General features: G+C 49.9%; 2 protein-coding genes across 4 annotated transcripts in view; both read left to right on the top strand.

The window, feature by feature from the left end:
- Nucleotides 1–998, top strand: part of rab13 (RAB13, member RAS oncogene family) — a 7,749-nt gene extending 6,751 nt beyond the window's left edge. The window contains exon 8 of the mRNA XM_027011489.3: nucleotides 1–998. This exon is cut by the window's left edge and continues 198 nt beyond it. The gene's annotated coding sequence lies outside the window, so the exon portion shown is untranslated.
- A 114-nt stretch (nucleotides 999–1,112) lies between these two features.
- fam189b (family with sequence similarity 189 member B) lies at nucleotides 1,113–11,444 on the top strand. Of its 3 annotated transcripts, XM_027011436.3 has the most exons (14): nucleotides 1,232–2,462; nucleotides 2,589–2,645; nucleotides 2,723–2,830; nucleotides 3,362–3,478; nucleotides 3,938–4,045; nucleotides 4,273–4,433; nucleotides 5,718–5,817; nucleotides 5,908–5,980; nucleotides 6,187–6,460; nucleotides 6,705–6,988; nucleotides 7,604–7,672; nucleotides 7,957–8,129; nucleotides 8,855–8,989; nucleotides 9,288–11,444. In XM_027011436.3, exons 1-14 carry the CDS (start codon nucleotides 2,235–2,237, stop codon nucleotides 9,543–9,545), a joined length of 2,145 nt encoding a protein of 714 aa, XP_026867237.2. In that variant the 5' UTR covers nucleotides 1,232–2,234; the 3' UTR covers nucleotides 9,546–11,444. The 3 variants fall into 3 exon arrangements, with proteins under 3 accessions (XP_081552177.1, XP_081552176.1, XP_026867237.2); XM_081696051.1 differs by having other exon boundaries at nucleotides 1,113–2,462; nucleotides 3,938–4,473; nucleotides 7,604–7,633; XM_081696050.1 differs by having other exon boundaries at nucleotides 1,130–2,462; nucleotides 3,938–4,473.
- Nucleotides 11,445–11,470: the final 26 nt, after the last annotated feature.

Raw genomic sequence — 11,470 nt, 5'->3', positions numbered from 1 at the left:
CCTAAGTGTAGAATGTTATTATGAGGTGGCTCTGGACTCTGACAGCTGATACAGTAAATGACCAAAAATGCAAAGAAGATCAAAGATACAGCAAATGTATGTGTAAAGGAGTTGCCTGTTTTTATAAGATTGTATTAGTACAGTTTTGTATTATGTTCCGTAGTTGAGTTTGTGGAGCTGGCCAGAATATGTTTACACATTTTAAATTTGCATATACCAGCGGGAGTTTGTGTGGCGGTATACACAAGAATGATTTATGAAAAACAAAACGATAAAGACATTGCAGTTAAGGTGCTGTAGACGCACGTCGTGTACATCTGTTCCTCATTCACTGTCTGAGGATGTAGGTCGGCTACACACTGCAAAAATGTGCAACTGAAAACATGGTTGTAGACTATAAATGACTTCAGCCTATTTCCATATGTGTTTACTCATGTTAAGTAATCTAGTGAAATTACCTGCAAAAGTAACAATAAAATTTCACTTGATAAGGCATAAAAAGAAAAATAGGCTGAGAAATATTACAATATAACTATAGAATAATCTTAAAATGAGAAGAATTAAATGTACTACCTACAGTCAAAATGTTTTTACTTGCTAAGATGTTGTTTTTGCAATATAGATTTTTGTCCTGATTGAGAACTTTGGCCACTTCCTGGACTGTTAAGACTTGTTTTGTCAGATGAAGGTCTGAGTACGTGGAAGAAACAAAGCGTGTTGAATATGATGATTTACATATGGAAATTATGGCTACAGGAAGTTATTACAGAAGTGGTACGTTAAAGATTGTCGGGTTCTGCAAAAGTGTCCCTGGGAGAAACTGATGCTTTGAATCTTGCCTTTTGTTTTACATAATTAAAGGCGTTTTCCCAACTCTCAAGCTGCACACTTTTATCCGTTAGCTTTAAAGTCTTCGTTTCCTTCTGTCATTTATTGGAGCACATCCATCAGAGCCTGTGTGTATTTTAAGCTGCATTGAATAAACTGAAATGAGCAAAGTTTGGGATGTTTTTTTCTGTTCCTAAAGCATCGCAGATTTGTAAGTATGTTGCAGTGCTAAATAAGTGTTTTAGGTCTGGGTTGAGCAGACCCGTTCTCTGATGTGTTGTACGAATCGTGCACGCAAGCTGGTGAGAATGCAAATGTCTCTGTCTCAAATTACCGATGATACACTCAAGCGAGTCAATTCAGCCTCTGTGCTGTAGCCTTTGCGCATGCACTGTGCCTTCGCACGGTTATTGGTTAACAGTTGCGACCAGTGAAGCGCGTCGCTAAGCAACCGCCCTTGTGCAGCATCAGCACCTCGCGAGTACAGTGCCGCATTGAGCTGCACGGATTTCCGTGGAGTGACGCGCCGTTCCGCGTGTGCGGTGCTCCTGCACAAGAGACCAACGGAAGCGCCTTGGGTGATGATAACGGATAGACGGAGGCGGAGGGACGAGGAACGCAGAGATGGCTAAGGAGCGAGATGTGTGCACGCACATTTGAGTGTGAATGGCGGCGATGACGTATGAATCCGGACAGGACTCCGCGTGACTGCGGGAGGAGTGGGGAAATAAAGCGTTGAAGGAAATGCCAATAAATCCGATCCGCGTGCATCATTCAAAACCGAAAGACTGTGTTGTTGAGCAGTAGTTAGTGCGTGTTTTGTGTTTGTGTGGGGTTTTTTTCCGCATCATTTCCAGATCCGGAGATATATTTTGTATTTTACTTTATGAGGTATCTTCGGAACAACACGAGGACCTGTTCTGCAGGATCGCGAGGACAGGCTTTGATCTTTATTGGACCGGTTACGGGCCGGCGCCTCCGGGCGGACCTCATCCCTGCTCTGCACATCTTCTTCAGGCCTGATAGGCTCGGCCGGCCCGGAGGGTAGCGCACTGCCTCAGGGATGTGGAGGGAGGCAGGGAGGCAGGGAGGCAGGGCGAAGCCGCACGGCCTGAATGATACAGCTACATTATACAAGCTACAGCTTGTGCCAATGACGCTGACATCTACTGCCTCCTGTGGGTCCGAGCCACTGCGCGATTGTAACGCTCCCGTAATATGTAATAATATGTAAGGTTTGCGTGGCTTTTATTCAGGTCGTAAATAGCTTAATGACCTGACGTCGGTCAAAAGAAAAAGTTGTCCAATTACGCACGATCCTCGCAAAACCGGCAGGAAACTTTTAGACGGAAATCTTCGTTCGTGCGCCGAATATTCACAGTTTTCTGAAAGTGTTCCGGACGAAAATGCCCTCACCGTCGGATTCCAGCAGTATGGCGTCCATGTCGGGGTCGCGAGGGTTTTCCGGCAGCCGTCGAGGAATGTCTGGAAGGGCACGTGCACGCGTACTGCTGTACCTGGGTCTGTGTCATCTCGCGCTCGGCGCCATGGTGCTGGCTTTTAGCTTCACGAGCCTGGCATTCACCTCTTCCCCTCGAGTCAGACAGTCCTGTCCGTTTTGGGCAGGATTTTTCGTAAGTTTTTTTTAATTATTATTATTTTTAACCCCCCCCCCCCCCACACACACACACACTTTACTACAGTTTACTTCTCTGAGCCGTGCATGTCTGTAATGACTGGGTCTCTATGCCATCTCACAGGTTGTAGCTTCAGGTGTGGTGGGAGTCATTTCCTGGAGAAGACCGTTCACACTGGTGGTATGCTTGATATTCAGATATGAAGAAAGTGCCCCTGTGCTGGTGTGTGTTTAGGCTGAATCATGTGTTTCATGCAGGTGTCGTTGTTCATGCTGCTGTCGGCAGTGTGTGTGATCCTCAGTCTGGCTGGGTCCATGTTGTCCTGTCAGAATGCACAGATGGTCAAGTCCTATCTCACCTGCCAGGTAATCTCTCCTCTCCTCTCCTCCTCACCTCTCCTCTCCTCTCCTCCTCTCCTCTCCTCCTCTCCTCCCCTCTCCTCTCCTCTCCTCCTCTCCTCTCCTCTCCTCTCCTCTCCTCTCCTCCTCTCCTCTCCTCCTCTCCTCCCCTCTCCTCTCCTCTCCACCTCTCTCTTCCTCTCCTCTCCTCTCCTCTCCTCTCTCCTCATCTCCTCCTCTCCTCTCCTCTCCTCTCTCCTCATCTCCTCTCCTCCTCTCCTCTCCTCCTCTCTCCTCCTCTCCTCCCCTCTCCTCTCCTCCTCTCCTCTCCTCTCCTCTCTCCTCATCTCCTCCTCTCCTCTCCTCTCCTCTCCTGTCCTCTCCTGTCCTCTCCTCTCCTGTCCTCTCCTCTCCTCTCCTCTCCTCTCTCCTCATCTCCTCCTCTCCTCTCCTCTCCTGTCCTCTCCTCTCCTCTCCTCTCCTCTCCTCTCCTCTCCTCTCCTCTCCCCTTCTCTTTTGTTATGTGTGTGTGTGTGTGTGTGTGTGTGTGTGTTACAGGTGGAGAATGGTCTTTGTTTATGTTGTGACCCAAAGCAGACTTGCTCTTTGTCAGAGGACGAGACCTTGGTGCTGTACATGCATGCAGACTGCCACTCAGTCCGGCACCAGCTCAAGGTGCCTGTTTTCATTTACTGCAAATATCCAAACTCATCTTTCTAAACGTCCCGAGGTGATGGGCTTGTGTTTACCTGTGTGTGCGTGTCATATTCTAATTTTAAATTCTCCAACTGTAGGTAGTGCTTACTGCCTACTGCAGTGTTTTTATACCTCGGCCTGCAGCTCCCCTGCACTGCACATTTTCAATGCTTCCCTTCTCTAACACATTTTAAACTTGTGAACGGCTGGAAAACTGGCAGAGAGCTTGAGAAGTGAAGTTACCGCTGAAAAGCACACTGGACGGGTACTTGATGTGCAGACCTGGCAACACTTATATAAGGCAGTGGGACATTGTGTGCTTTACGCTCTGTTGATATGCTAAAATAATTTTTATAAATTTGTTTATATGTTCTTACAGTATCTCCTGGTTCCTGTGTGCGTGTGTGTGCGTGTGTGTGTGCGTGCGCGTGTGTGTAGGACTTGCTATTCAGTGCCTGTGGGCTGAGTATTCTATCTACCATCATCTGTACTCTGTCAACTGTCACCTGCAGCATCCATATTTTTTCCTTGGACCTGCTGCATCTGGTGAACGACACACACACACACACACACACACACACACACACACACACACACACACACACACACACACAGAGCTACACTCACATACACACATTGTTTCACACAAGCACAGGCGTTGAAGTCGACCTCATAAAAATTAATCTCTGTTTACCAAGTAAACATCAGTTTACTGGGAATGCTTCTCCCGTTGTGTGTAGAACTCTCTCCCCTCCTCCTCCGTCTCTCTGTAGTTGGCTCCTCACCGCACTCGCTCGGTTAACCCAGAATGCACCACTCCTCAGGACGCCTTCCTCACTAACATGGTGGACTTTGAAGAGTTTGTCCCGCCCATCCCCCCACCTCCCTACTACCCCCCCGAATACACCTGCAGCTCGGAGACGGACGCGCAGAGGTGAGGACCACACGCACTCTAAGCCCACTTGCGCGCAGAGGTGAGGACCACACGCACTCTAAGCCCACTTGCGCTCAGAGGTGGGGACCACACGCACTCTAAGCCCACTTGCGCTCAGAGGTGGGGACCACACGCACTCTAAGCCCACTTGCGCTCAGAGGTGGGGACCACACGCACTCTAAGCCCACTTGCGCTCAGAGGTGGGGACCACACGCACTCTAAGCCCATTTGCGCTCAGAGGTGGGGACCACACGCACTCTAAGCCCACTTGCGCTCAGAGGTGGGGACCACACGCACTCTAAGCCCACTTGCGCTCAGAGGTGGGGACCACACGCACTCTAAGCCCACTTGCGCTCAGAGGTGGGGCCACACGCACTCTAAGCCCACTTGCGCTCAGAGGTGGGGACCACACGCACTCTAAGCCCACTTGCGCTCAGAGGTGGGGACCACACGCACTCTAAGCCCATTTGCGCTCAGAGGTGGGGACCACACGCACTCTAAGCCCACTTGCGCTCAGAGGTGGGGACCACACGCACTCTAAGCCCACTTGCGCTCAGAGGTGGGGACCACACGCACTCTAAGCCCATTTGCGCTCAGAGGTGGGGACCACACGCACTCTAAGCCCACTTGCGCTCAGAGGTGGGGACCACACGCACTCTAAGCCCACTTGCGCTCAGAGGTGGGGACCACACGCACTCTAAGCCCACTTGCGCTCAGAGGTGGGGACCACACGCACTCTAAGCCCACTTGCGCTCAGAGGTGGGGACCACACGCACTCTAAGCCCATTTGCGCTCAGAGGTGGGGACCACACGCACTCTAAGCCCACTTGCGCTCAGAGGTGGGGACCACACGCACTCTAAGCCCACTTGCGCTCAGAGGTGGGGACCACACGCACTCTAAGCCCATTTGCGCTCAGAGGTGGGGACCACACGCACTCTAAGCCCACTTGCGCTCAGAGGTGGGGACCACACGCACTCTAAGCCCACTTGCGCGCAGAGGTGGGGACCACACGCACTCTAAGCCCACTTGCGCTCAGAGGTGGGGACCACACGCACTCTAAGCCCATTTGCGCTCAGAGGTGGGGCCACACGCACTCTAAGCCCACTTGCGCTCAGAGGTGGGGACCACACGCACTCTAAGCCCACTTGCGCTCAGAGGTGGGGACCACACGCACTCTAAGTAGTCCTGTAGTCCTGCCATCACTTTCTCCATGACACAGACTCCTGATTCTCCGCCTGGTCCCTGTGCCCCCGATAGCATTTCTGCTTTGTGCGTGTGTGCAGCATCACGTATAATGGCTCAATGGAGAGTCCCATCCCGCTGTACCCCACAGAGTGCCCCCCTCCGTACGAGGCAGTCATGGGACAGAGGGCTCTCAGCCAAGTAAGCGTGCGATGGTGTTTTACAGCTGAAACGTTGTGCAGGGGTTTGAATCTGCGGGCAGAAGTAACCGCACCATGTGTACACCTGCAGGCCACAGTGTTCGACGCCCACACCGGCGAGATTTCTGCAGAGCGATGGACGTCCGCCGCCTTCAGCGGCGAAGGTGTGTCTCCCTTCTCTGTCTCCCTTCGCTGTCTCCTCTTCTCTGTCTCCTCTTCTCTGTCTCCCTTCTCTGTCTCCTCTTCTCTGTCTCCTCTTCACTGTCTCCCTTTGCTGTCTCCTCTTCTCTGTCTCCTCTTCTCTGTCTCCTCTTTTGTGTCTCCTCTTTTGTGTCCTCCTCCTTTGTAATGTCTGTCCTCTGCACCCCAGCGTCAGTGGATAGCAGCTCCCTGCTGATGTCGGAGATCGTGGACATTCCAGATGACACCTCGCCGTCGGAGGACTCGTGTCTGATGGAGGCAGGGGTGAGGGTGAGGAGCAGGGCGCATGCGCCCAGCGAGGAAGGCGCAGTGACAGAAGACCCTCGCTGCCCCACCCTAGAGCCCAACGTGGCGATGCTCCCCCCTCTGACCTACGTCTGTTTCAGGGGGGAGCGATCCAACTCCTGCTCCTCTCCCAGCACATACAACAGCTCCACCTACAGGTAGGGAGGGGCGTTGTCCAATCAGGTCCTTGGTAAATCCGAACCCTAAAGCCACTGTAAGTGATGTTCTCGGAAGAACCTCTCAGTGCCCCTACAAGGACTCATTCCTCTTTGCTTGTCAATTATTTCACAGCAGCAAGTATGAAACATGTCCACGTTTGGAGCGAGAGGCTGTGGAGCCAGATATGAAGCGAGTGGCTGGATGTTTTTTGTGGTTAAGTAATGGGTTTGATCTTATTCATAGGTCTCCGCTAATGCCACGCCACACCGTGTTATCCAGTAGCTGTTCTCAGCTGCAGATGCTAGGCAGCTCCACCTCTCAGGGGTCGTCAGCCCCGGAGATCCCGGGCTGTCGCTGCACCTCCGACACCACCAGGCCGCGCACTCCTGCCTCTCTGGCAGCTCCTGTCATACACGTCGGGCCGTGCGTCCATCAGAGGGCAGGGCGGGACAGAAGGGAAAGTGATGGCCCCATTTCACTAGTCAGGTCCCACAGCGAACCAGTCCTGAGTTCTTCCACCAACACAGGTGCAAGTGTGTGCGTCTGTGTGCGTCTGTGTGCGTCTGTGTGCGTCTGTGTGCGTGTGTGTGTGTGTGTGTGTGTGTGTGTGTGTGCGTGTGTGTGTGTGTGTGTGTGCGTGTGTGTGTGTGCGTGTGCGTGTGTGTCAGTGTGCATGCATGTGTGTGCGTGTGTGTGTGTGTGTGTGTGTGCGTGTGTGCGTGTGCGTGTGTGTCAGTGTGCATGCATGTGTGTGCGTCTGTGTGCGTCTGTGTGCGTCTGTGTGCGTGTGTGCGTGTGTGCGTGTGTGTGTGTGCGTGTGTGCGTGTGTGTGTGTGTGTGTGTGCGTGTGTGTGTGTGTGTGTGTGCGTGTGTGTGCGTGTGTGCGTGTGTGTGTGTGTGTGTGTGCGTGTGTGTGTGTGCGTGTGTGTCAGTGTGCATGCATGTGTGTGCGTGTGTGCGTGTGTGTGTGCGTGTGTGTGTGCGTCTGTGTGCGTCTGTGTGCGTCTGTGTGCGTGTGTGTGTGTGTGTGCGTGTGTGTGCGTGTGTGTGTGCGTGTGTGTGTGTGCGTGTGTGTCAGTGTGCATGCATGTGTGTGCGTGTGTGTACATATTGTGTAAACAATGAGGTTGTCTTTCCCTCAGGTGACTTCAGCGGCTCGGTAGGCAGTAAAGGTGTGTGTGTGGGGGGTTGTCATACCTCATCAGATGCAGGTACAGCTCACTCACTCACATCTACAACTGTCCATGTTATTGTCAAATCTCCACATTCTTCCTAAATCATACAAATTTCATGAAACTGAAATATTTTATATTATAATGTGTGCAAGTGAAATTACAGTGAAATGTCTGATGTATTTGTATTTGTAAAAAATCCAAATCCAAAAAAAAGAAAAAAAAAGAAAAAAAGATTTCAGATCATTTGCATTTTTATATTTTAAAAGATATTTAATTTATTCTGGTATAAGAATGATTGACAGGCGTGTGTTTTTGCCCAGGTCGCTCGTTGGAGGCGTGTCTGCAGAGGCAGTGCTTGCCTTTGGCGCCCCTTGGTGCGCTGCCCCGGAAGGGCAGCCTGAAAGCTGGCACAGAGCGGCTGCCCTGCAAACAGGCCCAGTGCAGCTCTCTGCGCGTCCCCAAAGACTGCACGCGATCCTTGGGAGACCTGAAGGTGAGTTTGAGGCTCAGGTGACGAGATTCGTTCACCTGCGGTCAGCAGTCGAGTTGTAAGCACCAGGAATACTTATATCTCCCACCTCTCTTCTCTGATACTGTGTCTAACTTGTTGAGGCTCAGTAAGTTTTTTTTCCCACCACTGTCCCCCTTGGCTTGCTCACTGGGGGCGATTTGTGAAGCTGCTTTTGGACAACATCTGTTGTAAAAAATTCTGAGGAGTAAATTCACTGGAGCTGTTTATCCCCGATTGCTTGCTATCAGACCAACTGACCAATTTTGTTTCTCTCAGCTGTAAACTAACAAACCCTTTTCTGATGCTAATGACCCTAGAAAAGCTTTTTTGCTTTTGCTAAGTTGTAATTAACCAGTCACTGTTCTAATCAGTCATTGCTGTTATTTGCTAGATATTTGCCTTTCTAGATACGTGTTAAAGACGTTAGCAACATCAGCAGGGATGCAGGGTCTACTGGTTGCGACAGTGTAACACCATGTTATTTTTATATTACAAACAGCGTCTCTGGATATAATATTATGTAAAGAGAAAAGTGCCGCAGAAAATAGCGGTAGTTGCTGCGTTCCTCCGTTTATGCTCGCTGGGCATTAGTCAGCGTGACGTAAAGAACGAGCGCTCTCTGGAAACGCTGCTGGGATATGGGAGTTGTGTCCCGTACACACGGTGTGGAGTCGGTGCTGATGCAGGTCTCTCATCGCGCGATGCAGGTAACCAGAGTGCTGGTGCAGCGTCTCCTGCAGAGATCCAAGCGGAACCTTGGCCCTGCCGCGGAGCACGCTGGGAACTGCAGCCAGGGACCCAAGAGGAAGGTCGGCGGAGAGGGGAGCCTGCCACTTGAACAGGTGAGGTCATTATTCCAGGTGAGGTCATTATTCCAGGTGAGGTCATTATTCCAGCTGAGGTCATTATTACAGCTGAGGTCATTATTCCAGGTGAGGTCATTATTCCAGGTGAGGTCATTATTCCAAAAACAGGCCTTCTGTGGCTCATGCGTTGTCTTCGCCATGACCTGTGAGGTACAAGCAGTCCTGGGTGACCCCAAAATGACTTTAGATAAGCCTGACGGAGCTAATGTAGATATTGTGTGTGTGCGTGTGTGTGCGTGTGTGTGCGTGTGTGTGTGTGTGTGCGTGTGTGTAGATCTTGCGTGCCACCTGGGGAGCCAGCAGGGGGCAGCAGTACCAGCCACATGTACACTGCCATCGCCGGGGGCACCACCACTCACACAGTGAGAGTCGCCATAGCAGCCGTCCCCGTGACTATGACCCCGTGAGGTCAGAGGGCATCCACTTGCGCAGCTGTGGCGACCTAAGCTTCACGTCTGCCGAGCTGCTGCGCAGGCTCCGCCCACCTCCACACGAGTCAGCTGGCGCTCTCTACTCAGAGTCGGCGCTCTGAGCACAGGGAGGCGGGGTGTCTTTCACGGAGGAATGCGGTAGTGAGGTCAGGAAGGAGCAGAGGAGAGGTGACTCCGATCTGAGGATTGTGCTGGAATATGGGACGCTGGGATCAGCCAGGCCGTGGGAAAATGTCACTAACCCACCATAACATTCTAACACTTCACAGAAAGGAGAGAGACCTGATGAGGATTTTCCTTAATGAGTCTTCCCAGTTAGTCCGCACAGGCCAATGCGAGCTAAAGGACATTCCCAGTGTAAGGTCTTAACTGGTTTAATCCTGCTGAATGAAGAACCCTCCATTTGTAAAGGAATGTTCTGGAGTGCACATCCACCGCTCTCTCTACGTCTGGAACACACAACAGCACTCTCGCTCAGACCCACGAGTCCTCACCCTTCTACAGCTTCTCCCTACCTGTCTGTTCATAGACACTCCACTCCCACATCCACCCACTCACTGTGTCTTTGTGGAACTGGCACTGGAGCATGCATGCACACACACACACACACACAAATCCTCCATTACAATCCTAGAGCTTCGTATGCATATCTTGGCATTAGTTCTAGTAAATGCACTGGATCCTTTCAGCAGGTTTTGAAGCCACCTGTAAGTGTGTGTATTTCCTGTTGCAGGACTGTGAATGTCAAAGGGCCGTTACACTGTATGTAACAAAACTGCTCCTTCCCCTCACATGCTTCTACACCAAGTATCTTATGTAAGAATATTACCGCTCATCTGCGTTACGAGACCAGGTCAGCTAGCACTGTTTTTACCAGCCATCTACATATGATCATAGACTAATCATATTTGCACATTTTCTTTAAAAGCCATGCAACAGTGCTATTTTTGGAAGAAAAAAAAGTATTTCCAACCACACACACATACACACACACACACACTCACTCTCTCTCTCTCTCTCTCTCTCTCACTCACACACACACACACACACACACACACACACACACACACACACACACACACACACACAGAAACACACAAGCATTTATATATCTCCTCCTTCTATATTTCACTCCATGTCTGAGGTTGAGTGTGAGGGTGAACTGGATGCACTGGCTGTGTTTTGCAAGGGCATGCTCATGCTCCAGTGTAACCATGAGCCTCCATCCTCTGCATTGGTCTTTTTTTATTCCGGAATCTTGATTCTTGGGCTGTGTAAAAATTGCCCCCAAAAAATGTCTCTGCATGCATCAGAGGCTTATGCATTCACGCATGCGCTCACACACGTGTGAGCACACACACAAGGAGAAGAAGGAGAAGAACATAAGAAAAGTTTTATGAACTTTTGGGTAGAAAAGGTCCAGGACATGATTCCTTTAACGCATGAAAAACATGCTCTGGCAATAAATTTACAAAGTGCAAAATCCATTGTACAGCTATAACTTAAAATATGAGAAGGAATGGGGACATTAAAATATTGTACTGATACTTATTTTAAGAAACATATCTCTTAAACTTTCTTACCATAGCCCAGTCAATTAAGAGTCAAATCAGTTTATTTTAAGGAAACAATTCTAAAAAGATTTTGTTGACTAGATTGTCATGTTCTGCAGCCCTGGCAAAAAGACCTGAGTAGCAGGCTACCCAGAAATTAAAACATTGTTAAATAAAGACAATGATTTGAAGATTACTTCACTGGCACAGTAAACAACTGAAAACAACTCGAAAATAATGTTCCAATTCATACCTCCTGTGCTGCACTCTAGTGTGATATAATGGGAAAATGAAAGTTCATGGCACGTGTAATGTAGTCTTTACACTGGTTGTATGGGGACATTGTTAAACTGGCCACATGCCTAAATAAAATCTTAACAATCTTAATAAACCTTTAATGTAGGTTATGTATTAAAACATGCTGAATAAATCTATAATCTACATTCATTTTTGTGATACGTACTATTTTGCAT

Source organism: Electrophorus electricus, chromosome 14, assembly GCF_041902795.1.
Source record: "Electrophorus electricus isolate QZ-2024a chromosome 14, ASM4190279v1, whole genome shotgun sequence".
In the NCBI taxonomy this organism is placed as follows: domain Eukaryota; kingdom Metazoa; phylum Chordata; class Actinopteri; order Gymnotiformes; family Gymnotidae; genus Electrophorus; species Electrophorus electricus.
This window is presented reverse-complemented; position numbering and strand designations above follow the sequence as displayed.

Excerpts from the sequence above, each read along its gene's own strand:
- fam189b (XM_081696050.1), top strand. The coding sequence starts at position 2,235 with ATGCCCTCACCGTCGGATTCCAGCAGTATGGCGTCCATGTCGGGGTCG. Across the intron at positions 5,818-5,907 it reads GACAGAGGGCTCTCAGCCAA|GCCACAGTGTTCGACGCCCA; the intron begins GTAAGCGTGCGA and ends GTACACCTGCAG. Across the intron at positions 6,461-6,704 it reads TACAACAGCTCCACCTACAG|GTCTCCGCTAATGCCACGCC; the intron begins GTAGGGAGGGGC and ends TCTTATTCATAG.